General features: G+C 36.0%; 1 protein-coding gene and 2 non-coding genes across 4 annotated transcripts; all 3 read right to left on the bottom strand.

The window, feature by feature from the left end:
• Positions 1 to 48: 48 nt before the first annotated feature.
• On the bottom strand, positions 49 to 9,473 carry vps37a (VPS37A subunit of ESCRT-I). Of its 2 annotated transcripts, none has more exons than XM_014984691.2 (12): positions 9,002 to 9,473; positions 7,593 to 7,667; positions 7,114 to 7,231; positions 4,493 to 4,596; positions 4,093 to 4,300; positions 3,298 to 3,368; positions 3,071 to 3,198; positions 2,917 to 2,975; positions 2,763 to 2,831; positions 2,414 to 2,557; positions 1,391 to 1,479; positions 49 to 1,255 (listed from the first exon to the last, which is right to left on the bottom strand). In XM_014984691.2, the coding sequence occupies exons 1-11, from the start codon at positions 9,109 to 9,111 to the stop codon at positions 1,399 to 1,401; spliced, it is 1,167 nt and encodes a 388-aa protein (XP_014840177.1). In that variant the 5' UTR covers positions 9,112 to 9,473; the 3' UTR covers positions 49 to 1,255; positions 1,391 to 1,398. The 2 variants fall into 2 exon arrangements, with proteins under 2 accessions (XP_014840177.1, XP_087865950.1); XM_088009824.1 differs by having other exon boundaries at positions 49 to 1,221.
• Positions 9,474 to 11,907: 2,434 nt separating this feature from the next.
• On the bottom strand, positions 11,908 to 12,116 carry LOC148160368 (small nucleolar RNA U3). The gene has a single exon (XR_015762416.1). It is a non-coding gene; the product is annotated as a small nucleolar RNA U3 (small nucleolar RNA).
• A 1,049-nt stretch (positions 12,117 to 13,165) lies between these two features.
• Positions 13,166 to 13,381, bottom strand: LOC148160367 (small nucleolar RNA U3). Its single transcript, XR_015762415.1, has one exon. It is a non-coding gene; the product is annotated as a small nucleolar RNA U3 (small nucleolar RNA).
• Positions 13,382 to 14,766: the final 1,385 nt, after the last annotated feature.

Genomic DNA, 14,766 nt, shown 5'->3' with positions numbered 1-14,766 from the left:
ATCCAAAACATTTCCCAATATTACAATAAAACAGAGCACCAACCAGACTTATTCTAAAGGCTTTATTACTCTAACAAATTAAATAAGAACATATGATACAAGGTGTCTGAGTCTGATTATAATATAGCCTATTATTAACATTTAAATACAGTATTTGATGCCATTAAGCTTTTTTTCCCGCAGCATATTTTTCCCCCTAATATTCCCCCAGTATTGTCCCATTTCTTTTTAATTTTTTTTCCATGTAATATTCAAGTTCAAAAGATGTCAGGAAACAGCTTAGGTGTCATTACTGTGCAAGTAAGAGAAGAAAAAAAAGATCATCAGTGTGTTTGCAGTGAAAGAGATGACTCAGCTAAGGTAGTGCTGAAGTAATATTGTGGCTAAATTATCCACATGACAACAAGAACTCTTTAGTAAAGTATATTAATGCTCAAAAATTAGAAATCTTTACAAGAATTTAATACACAGATGGTGTACAAGCAGTATTTTATCTGCTCTTTAACTCAATGATTTTTGGGTTATTCTGTGACTCAATATTGAAAAATCAATGTCAATGCAAACACACTGATGATCTTAGGGCTCACTTTCAGAATAAAATCAAATCCTTTCACAAGGAAATTCTAGTTTTACAGTTTTCATATAAAAAGCGGGAGTCAAATGTCAACCCTGCCTTTTTTTTGTAAATCTGAACTTAGCCTGGTTAACTTAGCAACCAGGAGTTGCAAAGGTTTTTGGATAATTACTGTGCAGCGGTTAGCACAGTATCTCTGTGAAAGAGGAAGTAAAACCACTGAGGACAAAACTATATAATGAGAGTATAAATACTGATGTTTGACTTGCTCAATATTTTCTTGGTGATGTTACCTTAAACTTTTTACTTTTGTTGATAAGTGTGCCAAGCCTTTGTAATTTCTTCAAAAAGTGTTCACACCAAACAATCTGATACTATGTGGGTGTCCCCTGCTGAAAAATAAAAGTGGAATAAATCCCAAAACAAAACTATATTTCATCACTGTCAAACAACTGGAAAGCTCAAACAAAACTATCCACAACATGTTCGGGCGTTTCCGTGGCATCAGCCCGTTTTCCACGTGAGTGACGCTCATCCTCCAAAGTTTCATCGTCACCAACGTCTTGCTAGTTGTCAGTCATTGACTTGATGTGCTTTCAGCGCCTGTAAAGTTTTTGATGCGTTCGTTTTCTGTTGGCAGCAGTCGGCTGAAAGAAAAAAAACAAAACAAAAACACCAATCCTGGAAGACCAAAAAATACAAAGTCAGGAGCTGAATGAGAAGACTGTGAAAATCAAGGGTTTTTTGCTTGTTGCAAAGCCGTCAGCTGAGAACTACAGTTTCACTTTATCAGAAAACAGATGACTGATGTTGTACCTTGTGTTTTAGTGACTGGGAGGGAAATGACCCTGTGTGTTTATAGACTGTTGCAACTTCTCCTCTTTGGCCCTTCTGCTGTGGCAAAGCTAAAGACAGAAAAACATCAAGCATTATTTTCTCTTTATGTGAAATTTTACTTTTTTATTTCAAAATGTCACACTTGACTTTCCAGAATTCTTTACTGTAATGTCTGTTTTTATTTTTCATTTAAATCATCATGGCACACAAACTTTTTATTTAACAGCAAGAATTTCAACCCCAATACTCTTTGGTGTACCAATTGCTAATAAATGAATATTTTTCTCTATTAGAAACTATAATATTGATAGTAAAGACAAAACAGACATTTATCCAGTGGTGGGCACTCTTGCGTTCATCTGTTAATGCGCTAATTTTTCATTTAGCGCTTTAATGCCAACTTTGAAATATTTACCACATTTTTCAAAGTTTTGTTTTTAATATAAAATTAATTTAGCTCCTGCTAAATTAATTTTTCCAGATAAATTCTTAAGCGCCAATTAATTTTTTGGGGGGTATTTTGTAAACGTTGACTTCAACGCAGTTAAATGTCTGTGTTTAAGTTTTGGTTATCGACTGTTAAGATTTCTTCAAGCACAACTAACAGAGTTAGCAACGATGAACAACTGTAAAACTGAAACGATGAGTGGAAGGCCCGTTACAAAGACAGGCTTCCTGAAACACAACAGTTCAGATAGGTGAGCAATAACAAATTTGACCTTGTTTAACATGGTATGCTTAATTTAGCACTTTAGCATTAGCTTAAAGTAAATGACTTGCTGGAATTGCACATTAGCAGAACTTATGATTCGTGCTTTAGTGTTAATGCAGGTAGCTTTTTAGCTAGCAGTGCCCACTGCTTCATTTATCCAGTCATGTTCTGTTTTCCATCATTAATATGTAGAACTGGAAAACTATTAAAAGAACAGCTATAAGAAGCCTCGAGAGAAAAACATTTAATGCTAAACATGATAAACCAAACCACCACGTTTCTTCTCTCACCGTTCTCTTCTCCATGAAACTAGCTAAGAATTCATCAATATCAATGCGTCCTTCTAGAAAGTTTTCAGCCGTCTCCTCCGACTCCTCCTCTGCCTGGTGGGCTGCGACTTTTAGCCGAGCCTGCAGAGTGCTCAAACTGCAACTCTGGTGAGGGTAAAACAGTGGAAATTAAACAGGATAATCTCCAAATGTTTTTGTCAATTCATCATTTATCGCGGCAAAAAGAATATTCCCGAGATGTCACACAGGTTTTTGTTATATAGAATTGGACGTGCAAAGAAAAACAAATTATCAACACAAATGCCTGGTATTTCTTTGAAATAAAAGCCTGGTGTGATGAGTGATTTACCTCACTGAGTTCATGCTGTCTCTGCATCTTTGTCTCAAAGGCTAACTTCATCTGAGTCAGCTGTTCATACTGTGCAAAAAACAGTGGACAGGAAGCACAACGTGAGCAGCTGGACAATGACAAGCGTGAAAGGAAGCGGCACCCGGAGGCTGACCTTGTAAAGCATCTCTTGTCTTTTTCCCTCCAGCTGTGGCTCCATGTGGAGATTCTTTTCTGCAAGAAACAAGATTTACAAGTTTTGTTTTTAACATAAAACCTGTAAACTCAGCAACAATCTCTTTGCAAAGACTGACAGAAGAGGAACTCACTGGCCATCTCCACTATGCTGTTGACCAGATCCTCTTTGTCACCCGTGACTTGTTTGAGCTGCGGCAAACTCACAAAGAACTCCAGCAGGACGTCCTCGTTTTCAGACATGTCTGACAACTGAGTCAGACTTTTGGGGAAGGAGGGAAGAAAATTTAAGTTCACAATGGCTTGAATTGTTTACATAAAAAAATGTAAATAGTAAATTTTATATTCTAGGATACTTTACGTTTTGTCACAGAGTTCAGGAAAAGACTCTGGAATCTCAGGCATCTTGTAAATGTGTCCATTCAGTCCTGCCTGGAAGAGAAAGAAGCAGTTTAGCTGCCTTACTTTCTTATTTTACTCCTATTTGTCTTTTGCTTTAACATTATTTTTGCGTGAATACTGTGCTTTTTGACAGTGTTTTTGCGTAAAAAATAAACTTTTAAGAGCTGTACTTTGTAAGCAATAGATAAACAAAAGTAACTGTAATCATTACTTAGTAATGATTACAAAGTAAGCAATCACTACTTTGTAATGATTACAAAGTAATGATTACATTACTTTGTAATCATTTTTCTGACAGAAAAGAATGGCAGATTATTTTCTGCCACTGTGAAATGACAGAACATAATCTCAATCTACAAATAAAACCCTGAAGAGAGTTTCGCCACGAAGAGCCATAACCTAAATTAGAATCAGCTTTATCTCTATGATAATCACCTATGATCCATCGCCAAGAGACGACAACATGTGCTACAACAGTGAAAACATTTTCCCAACACTGCTTATGTGTCTGGCTGGTGCCATGGAGACCAACCAGAAAATCCAGAGTCAGAGCAGCGTCTAATTTGCCTAATCTGCAAGGAAACAATAAAAATAGCGTAGCTTCTACATGGATGTGCTGCTAAAGCATCAGCTGCAGAGGGATGAGGGATGATCAACCGTTCAAAGGTTTCAAAGGACATTTTTGTAATACTAATTATTTGACTAAAATAATTTACTTCCACTTTAAACACTCTAAGCTTCATAATCGGTGTACCTGGGTGTCTCCGGTTGGTACGGGGAGCGGCAGCTCGGTTATCAGTCCGTACGGGGCTGGAGCTCGCGGGAGGCCGTGAGCGACGTCGACCGTCGAATGAGGCATGAGGGCCGGAGCCGCACCAGAACCAGGCGGCGGTGTCTGGCTGGGACCCACATGACGGGGGCCGTAATGGAAAGCTTGGGCGGGGTAAGGTGGCTTGTACATACTGCAGCAAGACATGAGGGAGAACATAAGTAAATGCACCTCGAGATATGCGTAGGACGTCAAAAGAAAGGCTACTGACGCTCTATGCTAATGCCAAACTAATATCAGAGCTGCTCCACTCGTTACTGGATAAAATCAGTATGGAAAATACTTTGTGGAAGTGCATAGAAATCCAAGACAACGTGACACTCACTATGGGAAGCCTGCAGGGCCTGCAGACATTAAGACAGGTGGACTTTTCCAGAACTCGTCGAGTAGACTCTGGATGACTTTACCCAGATCTGAGTGCATACCAAACTGTAACATACGTAACAAGACAAAAATGAAGTCAGACTTTTACTAGGCCTGTCACGATAACAAATTTTGCTGAATGACTGTCTAAAAAATTATTGCGATAAACAATAATATTGTTTCAAGACCTTTTGACACTGATTTAATGGAAATGACGTAATAATGCATGCGATTTCCTGCCAAAGATAGATACACTTTATTTTCAAAAGAACACATAACACTGGAACTGATAAACTAAATAAACAAAACAACCAAAAATAAAATGGATTCTCAGTCTCCATTAACAAAAAATGTACTTGAATAAAAACTAAAACATAAAACCAAAGTGGAAATAAATACTGCATTCAACCAAAAGAGTGCATTTTATGAAGTCTATATTGCCCTTCAGTAATCACTAGATTTAAATAGAGAAGATGGGCATATCCGACTACCTAATGCAGTAGATCATACTACACGATTTTTTGCCCCTATTTTCCCCTTTTGACAATCTTAGATCGTTGGCCGATCTAAGATTGTTGCTGGTGATTTCGTAACCGATCATCCGGCAGTGTGATTTAGATCGCCGTGGCCGCTCCCATCTAAATCAGGGTTTTTTCCCCGACTGGGAGCTTAATGCTGAATGTGACAGGTAGCCAATCAGAAAGCCGGATTATCCTCCGTGCTTTCTGAGGGGCAATTACGGAGGGGACATCTTCAATTCCAGTGGACATCGGAGATGACATGTGGAAACAACATTAATGTTTATCCAACATTTTGTGCAAAGAATATAGAAATGACAAGGGGAGGAGGTTGGAGTCAAATTGCTACCGCAGTTGATAAACCCGGTAACTTTTCAGCTGTTCTTCGTTAACGTGATGTAAATAGGTTATAATTTTCATTCAGTCAGAACTTTACGCTGACTCTAGCCACATGCATTGCAGGTAGATTCTAGTAAAGCATTGATGAACGCCTCGTTTTAAAATTAGTTAACTGGACTTATAGCCATTATTTTGTGCCCATGTGGCTGGACACCACACAGCACAACGAACCCTATCGAACATTTATACCTAGGATTTCCGTCGGCTAATGTGTCTCTCAGGTTTTGAAAATGGGCCGACAGTCGGCCAACAACTCGTGTAGTGTGAGCTGGACATTACACTAAGGAAATGAGGAAGGGAGGGTCAGTGGAGAGCACCGGAGCTGAGCCTTTTTTCATTCAGTGTCAGCAACAGAAAGAAAAAAGGCAGGAAGAAACGATAAAGCCGATAATTAAAATGAGGTCAAAAGGTTTAATTTATCGTGCGATTAATTGATTTATCGTTTATCGCGACAGGCCTAACTTTTGCAACAACAAAAAAAAAGAAAAAAAAACTCTTATTGGTGTCTCTAATCAGAGTAACAGATAAAAGTGTTCATATATATTCAGACAGAAAATGGGTTAATCCGTACTCCAAAATGGGGTTATAATGTGACCGGAGTGGTGAAGAGGTTAAATGAGGGTAAAGAAAACAGTCATCCTCTCTGTCACACTGAGTGGTAATTGGTGGAAACCACCTTCCTTTAACTCTCATTTCAGTTTCAGTTTTAGTCAGATGATAGACTTTATCACAGTGGCTACAGTGAGTAGCGTCATGGCGCTCCTACAGCGATGCTTCTACTATGTACTGAGTTCATGACAGGGTTATAATAGCTCGGGGTTTTTCAATAGTTTAATTTTATTTTGTTGTGACTTTGTGGTTTTTCTAATTCAGTTTTTATTAGTTTTTCGAGTGGGTGTGCAAGTTTTCATTAGTTATTATTATTAGTTAAACATTGTTTAGTTTGTATTAATTATAGTAGTATTTTTAGCTTTTTCAGACTTTGGTTAATTTCATAATTAGAATTCAAAAAGGTCAAAGGTCATACATCGATTGGGTAATGGACACTTAAAAGAATACAATATTTTCACAAAATGTATTCAATTATTGTTGAAGAACCAACTAAATCTGTTGTTTTCTCCCAACTTTTGCTGTCACCATTTTGTGGATTAGCAAGATGATTAAGGAGTGCCGTAATTTGCCGACAGCTGATGCAAACTGCTTGTGTGAAAAATAAACAAACACAAAATCACTTTCACATCAGTTTGAAAGACTGATAGTACATTAATAAACACAAAAACTAAGGGTATTGTAGGTATAATCCCAGTATATTTTAGTTAGTTTCATAAAAGTATATTACAGTTAGTTACAGTTGTTCCCCATCATTTACCTTTTTTATTCATTTCAGTTAAAAATGTTTTCTCAATTTCAGTGTTTGTCATTTTGTTCATTTTAGTCAACTATAACAACTTTGGTTCATAATAATGTTTTAAATCCATATTTTCAGAATAATAGTCATTGTTAGGATTGATCAGATTGACCTGTAGTCTGGCTTTTAGTAAAAACTCACAATCCTATTTTGAATGCAGCATCAGGAATGCTTAGGTCCAGACTGCAAAGATGTTCTTAGCAAGTTTATTTTGCTGATGCGAGGGAGCACACTGTATTATGAGAGGCAGATACTTACATTAGTGATGAGGGGGCTGGTGATCATCGTGCCATTATTGCTATCTATTAAATGATGACCAACAGGGGGGAAGACGCTAATCACCGGCTTCTCCTGTGGGAACTGAGGAGGCAGCAAACTGTGGGAGAAACAGCAAGCAGAATTGGTATTACAGGCACTGAATTAGTGGGATCCAAACAAGTAAAAGCAATATTTGAAATATTGTTTATCATGCATTTCAAAGAGAAAAAAAAGAAATAACCAGGAAGAATAACCCGATTATGTTTACATGAACCTGGTTCAGTAAGTTTCATACCGGAACTGTTTTTTTTTGGAAGAGGCTAAAAATCAGAAAACTATTTATATCATCGATTTCTTTTCTAGTACCTTGTTAAGAAATCATTGTTGATATACAAAGTGGAAAGTTGCCAGTTACAGAAAAAACTAAATGAATGGGTAAATATCCTAAACCACAAATACAAGGCTAAAGATATACTCACATGTTAACAGTAATGGTGGAGTTGTTGACTGTAAATGGTATTCTGTACTCAACATCTTTCTGGATTTCTGCAAGGCTGTAAGGGGAAGGGGGGAAAGTTGTACTAAAAATGCACTAAAATCAGAGCAATGAATCATTCTGAATGACAGGTTTACAAAAAACATAATTTTACCTGCCAAATTTAACTGATTAAAATATGTTTGAACGGTTACATAAAAGACCGTGCTTGGAAAATGTGCTTGGATGGATGGTAGTTTTGGATTCCATAGAAAATAAAGAAATTATAAAACATTTATGAACTGAAACATCTCTTGAGAGCATCACAATACATGCCATTGGTTTAGTGTATATGTCGACTGACAGTGGTGTAAGTTCTTCATTTAGGAAATGTTTAGCATCTAACCCAGGATCACATTGAAGACTATAAATAGACTCTGTATATTAGCTACACCACTTTATAAGCATCTTAATATGTACAGAGTCCAGAATTTTTCTGAATATATTTATAATGCCCTGAACATTTCAATAAAAACTATAATTTTACTCTCCGACATGGCAGTAATGATTTATCAAAAACATGATTTGGAATAAAAACTAGGGGGAAAAAACTGTAGTTAGTGGCTGCCCAAAAAACAACAACATTTCATTAGTTTGCAAATAAAAGCCAAATGAGAGAGTTCAATCACATGGACTATAATTTAAATACTTGGTTTTGTTTGTTTTTTTAAATGTATGTAATCTCATTTATGACACACATTTGGGCAACTATAACTTATCAGATCAGGATGGTAAATTGTCATTTGCAAATATATTAACAATTTTCTGCTACCTGAAGAAAAAAATAAATCTGTCACATCCATGCTACAACTCCTAGTAAACAAAAGCTAATACTTTAATCTCCAGCAGTAACAAGCTCATCCTGAAACTACATGCGTGACAAACTCAGGAGTGATCACAGGACATGGCCAGCCGGCCACAACTTGTACAATCTGACCGAAATAAGACGCTGGAACTGTCACGGATAGATTAAATTAGCTTCACAGCTAACACAGTGAATGACAGCTTCCTACTTTAGGACTAGCTGCTCTGTAACTACGCTGGTGGTGACGTTCCTTAATAATCGGGAGTAGTAAATTACTGTGACAGAGTTCAATAAACTGTCCAAGCAATAGTTTTAAATATGAACTATTTTAAGCAGAAGGGATTTTGTTTACAGTATGTACTTCTGATATTACAGTCAGAAGGCTAGCTAGGCTAACACAAACAGTTTGAGTGTCGTATAAAATTACCCACGTCGGCAAAGGGATTCTTATTACTGTGAGAAATATTTTCAATTTAAACATTGCTATTAAGAAGCTCTTGTCCAGCGCGACAGCTGGGTTCCGGGTGACCGAACATCGATGATGTTACCTGGGGTGAGCGGCTTTCAGCGACTCGATCTGCCGCTGTCTCTGTTGTTGTAGGCTGTTGAGAGGAGGGATAGGTCCGGAGCCTTTTGACGACGTGAAAAACCAGCTCATTCTCCCTGGGAGAAACAACCGACTGAACTTCGCGACAGACTGGAAAAAGCCGACGAATTAATAGATGAAGGAGAGAGTGGGCATTAGGGGCACACGGCGTGGAGATTTATGTTGCTAACTCCTATTAGCTGGCTAACCAAACACTCCCGTTTCCTCTCTTCACAGAATGTAATTCGCATTGACGTTACAAAGTCATATCATGCGTTACAGAATAATTAAAATGTCAGTTCCTTTCTGTTTTTGAAGGCCCGTGCGCTGTTTTCGACCTGTCATTAATATAACTGAAAGAAAATAAGGAGACAACAGCCCAACTAATAACAGCTTGGCCAACTTATTTACCTATGACGATACGTAGCGTGCGTAAAACTCAACTTCCTGTTTCTGTCATATTCCAAAATAATAGCGTGGATTTAAAACTAAAAAATCCCATCAGCCTGATTAAATACCTTGAAAGCCAAGATTATATATATATATATATATATATATATATATATATATATATATATATTAAATTTACAAATACAGTGAAATATTTTAAGCTAAACATCAAGGCACTTCACATTAGCGTTTTAGCTTTTTCACATTTTGTCACATTAAAACGAAGCACTTCTATTTAAATAATGCGCACCTGTTGTTTAGCTTGCAAGGTTGTTCTACTCACTGATTAGATTTTGCAAACGACATATAATATGCCCACCTCACAGTCATCTTTGTTGGTGTGTTAAATACAATCACAATAAAATAAATTAAAGATTGATTGGAACATGACAAATTATGAGAAAGCTCAAAAGGTATACCCCTGCAGATTACTGTAAAGCACAGTTATATATATTTATAAAAACAGTGGGATAGCACATAGCTGCTTTCATTACTGTATGTATCATGAGGGTCATTTGTTAGATTAAAAGTATATTTTAAACATACTTTTCATTAAGCCCACATTTCTGTTTTAAAATATTTTTTATTAGAAATCTTTCAAAGTTGAAAATCATCATAATTAAGCAAATAAAGACTTGAAAACATTAGTCTGTGTGGAATTAATCTGCATAATGTGAAACACTGAGTGAATAGAGTTACTGAAATAAATTACCTTATACTGATATTCTAATTTATTCATTGTGACTTTACGTTCATCTAACTATAAATGTCATTATCAGATTTGCCTATATAGCCCATTTAAAAACAATACAAGATGACAGAAGTTCCTCACCATTTTACCAACAACCATAAAGTAGCAAATGAAAAAAAAAACTGTAATAAAAATAAATAAAAGTCGGAGGAGGTAAGACCTCTAAGGTCCTTCTCAATCACTCAAAGTTCATTGGCTGGTAAGGGAACTTAATTTGGTACAGGACATTCCTCAAGCCTTCCTAGGGTTTTATTCTTCTTCTATCTAGTGATAAACCTGTGGTTAATCCTGTCCTCTTTCCAGCTTAGGCCAGGAAACATTTCCATCATCACAGTTTCTTTCTTTAAGCACCATTTTATCTAACTACGTATCTTTCTAGGATAGAGGACATGGAACAGCAACTACCAACTTTTAACGTCGTTTTATACAGAACAAAATGGCATCATTTGGGAAGTTGTGTACAACATGTACCCTCTCCTAAACTATTTGTAGTTGTTTAGATCTCGGGCTTTCTTTTAGGAACTGATATGGATTAAGGTGGTTCACAGAGCCATCCATGCCTCAAACATGAGTTTGGTTGTCCGTCCTTCAGGATCACAGTGACATCTCCAGTATGGCTGTGATTGGGACCAGCTGGAAGAAACCTGGCAAATTTCTATGTTTATGTTTAAGAGACCATTCAACAGGCCATTTTATGTTATTCTTGAATTTTTTTTACTATCACCAACACATTCAGAGAGAGCTGGAAATACATTATCATTATAATGATCATGTATAGAACTCTTTCTTCGTTGTTAGTAATTTTTTTTGCTATCCAAACATTCAAAGAACTTCTATGCAGCAGCAAAACTCACAGACGTACTACCAACCTGGGGTTGGTGCCTTGCTCAGGGGCAGTCAGTCTCTCCAGTTATCTCATCTAGAACTTAGTTAACTAGAGAAATGAGCACTTAAATTGTCTCGTTAAACCATAACGATGAGAAGTGATGATCCCTCATGAGCACGGAGAAACTTGAACATGATGTTCGATGACGAAGCGATTGTGGTTGAGTGATAGCAAAGTGATTAAAAACAAATGACTAAAACCAGGTGTTGACGTTAAATCTAGGTTAATCACAAAGGTCTAAGAAAAGTGAAAACCCTGAGTCAGGTGGACTCTAGCGAGTAATAAAATTCTCATTTACTGTCATAAATAAGCACAAATATTTCCAAATTAGAACTTCAAACACTTTGATTTTCACATTTACAGAAGTTACAAAAAGAATAATGAAATCCAGGAGGGACTGAAAAGATATTTAATTTTAACAGTTTGTGAACAGGTTTTATCAATACATTCTGGCACAACTGGCCCTTTAAAAGCCTTCATGATCTTGATTTGGCCAAAATGAAAATGAGTTTGACACCCCTGATCTAGGCAATTATTTGCTGACCTGGCAGCTGTGCAGGATCTGAGCAGAACATACTGATCTGGTAACTATCCAATCAGTAGCTGATTGACGATTGCTCACTTAAATTTAGGTGGTGACTTTTTGATCAGGCAAATATTACCTTATTGTTATACATAATGGGGATTTTGACAACGCTGTGTTTAAATTTCAACTATAAGAATTTGTTGTATTGGGACTAGATGTACAGATTTATTTATTTTCCTTTTAACAAAAACAAAAACCACTAACCATAGTCCATGTTACTCCACAGGGAAGTAAACAACGATCATCAATGATAGAAAACGTATGAAATGAATCATTATTCTCTATCCACTTCACATTCAGAAGGGAATATCACAACTCTTCATTGTGGTTAGCGAGACCATACAAATTAGTATCACATTTCTCAAGTCAAAAACTATAGAAATGATCCCAGAAAGTACAGTCTTGATAAATAATTGAAACAACACAGGATGTCATTTCCTGGTCACCCAGTCTCAATAACGGTGTTCTGATGTCCCGCAGCATACGGGACAAATTGGCACGTCCGGAAAAGTCGCATGAAACAATCAAAATTGTAACGTTATGAAAGAGCTAAGTGATGAAAAACCGCCGCTGAAAAATTACACATCAACAGTTTTTAGTTGTCTTAGCACATAAATGTCTATTCGTATGTCTAATAAGTCACATATTAAATTCAAGCATTATTTTTAAGTATTATAAAGCACCTTTTATTAGGATTTTCCTCTGTAATTTATGCTTAATGGCAAACAGCAGAGTTTAAAATATTAGATCTACAATACATGTCATTAATTTGATGAGAAAATTTATTTTTTTGTCTGAATTGGTGTGAAATCTACTTTTTATTTGGTTAAATCCCATGTCACTGTTAGCAATATGTTATATTTCCTTCACGCTGTAAAACAAAACATTCATTATTCTCTTCCACATCACTCTGTTACGTGCAAAATTTTCAAAAAGAAAAATTATTTAAAAATCATGTACCTCACTGTTTAAAAGTAAAACTCTTGAACAGTACTTTCAAAACAAATTAGCAACGTGGTTCACAAGAAATCTTTTTCGTAACGGCTCTTTACCATGAACGACAGGACTCAAATCTCTGTAAGAGACGTTATACGTTGTGTACGACTTTTCTTTCTTATATATTTTATTTACATAGATATTTTATATACATATATATTCTATATATTTATATACTCGATATACAGCGTTTTTTCTGCAAGAACATACTGCTGATTTTTTACTTAATATAAATGAAGTCTACATTTTATTGTAAACTTCATCCATAAAAACATGTTTATCTTAGTATGAAACAAGTTTGTATTTAGAAAATTAGTGTTTTTAAAGATAGTTCCTCAATTACCTAAAAATCAGAACAGAAGACTTAACTTAGTCACAGTAGCTACAGCTAAAACAATGTTGATTTTAGCACTATCAAACTTCACTTTTATGTATTATTTCTTTAACAGAAAGGATAACCACTCTGACCATATTCCCTTCCTCATTACTCCACGAGGAAGTAAAGAACGATCATCAATGATAGAAAACGTATGAAATGAATCATTATTCTCTATCCGCTTCACGCTCAGAAGGGAATATCACGACTCTTCATCGTGGTTAGCGAGACCATACAACTTAGAATCACATTTCTCAAGTCAAAAACTATAGAAATGATCCCTGAAAGTATAGTCTTAACGAACAACAGGAACGATAGAGTATATGAGTTCCGGTACTCTCGCTCTCAGTAATGGTGCAATGACATTATGACAAACAACACGGTGAGTAAATAGTAATGAGTTTACTCTGATGAAACAGCAGAGCGCCGACATTTAAAATGTTTCCAAACAAGGTTTTTAATTTATATTCTGATTCCTAAATACCCACAATGCCTTGAGGGTGCTCTGACGTCTCATTCAGAGTGACCCTCGTGTACATGAGCCGGTTTATTTCCTAAACAGCACTTTAACACATTGACGAATCACTGCAGTGACATAGAGTCAAGGGGTGCTCAATACGACAAATAAACAATTGTATTATTGAGTGTTAACATAGTTCCATAAGTTGAATAAACACGATGCGGTACGACCTTTAATATTCCGGATACAACACTGTACAACAAAAAGCGTTCCGCTCACTAGAATAATCAAATATCTAAGTATGCAGTATATTAATATCTAAATATACTGCATAGTTTACTGACTCCTACTAATAAGAGATAAACAACAAAAGAAAATAATCAAATTCCAATTAAAAAACTTTGTTTTGACTCAATATTAAATCTGTCATAAGTCTTGTACATTTACCCGCAGGGATCTATTATTGCACACGGGGGCAGCATTTCACACTTTACAGCCAAGCTCTACACGTTTTACTGCTAGTGCTCAGTAGAGAATGATTATGTTACAAATATAACCAGTTTTATTAAACAATTTGTGATTTGAGAACATTTGACTTTTTTGTGAGGACACAAAAACTGACCCTATCACGTAAACACGACATGATAAACCATATAAAGCAGTGGCATTTATGTATTTTAAAGTTATATCCAGTTAAAACTTGCTAGCACTAGATAAGCTAAAATTATTGCTAGCTTAATTAACATCGTCATTTCCAAATACTGCATGAATTCCTCTGCTTTAGGTCTTTCATGTTACTTAGAGCCGGAAACTTACCAAAGTGGTCTTCCTCTGCAGTTTTATTTTTCTTTTTGGAACATGTAAAGTTATTTATTTAAAAAAATTTTTAAAAAAAACTTCGGCCGTTACAGAGCACCCAATGAAGTCCCTTTCTCTGCGCATGCCCAGTAAACACCCCGTTTTCTTAAAAAACTTTATTCATGCGTGAAAATTAATTCACTAAAATACATGAATCCGACAAATACACGGCTATTGCAGTGTGAGAATTATCATCATTCTCTTAATTAAATTTTTATAGCTTTACAAGAAATATATAAAACAAGAAAGAAAAACATAAGTTTGCCTTTTTCTTCTGTTTTTATAGGATATTTTTCAGATGCAATGGGGAATGTTCAGAAAGCATCTGTCAAAACTCAAATATTATCAAATCCAGACCAAATAT

Source organism: Poecilia mexicana, unplaced genomic scaffold (genome assembly GCF_051168715.1).
Source record: "Poecilia mexicana isolate PSO_F unplaced genomic scaffold, ASM5116871v1 scaffold_2, whole genome shotgun sequence".
NCBI lineage: Eukaryota > Metazoa > Chordata > Actinopteri > Cyprinodontiformes > Poeciliidae > Poecilia > Poecilia mexicana.
The sequence above is the reverse complement of the archived record's forward strand: the minus strand, read 5'-3'. Positions and strand labels throughout refer to the sequence as shown.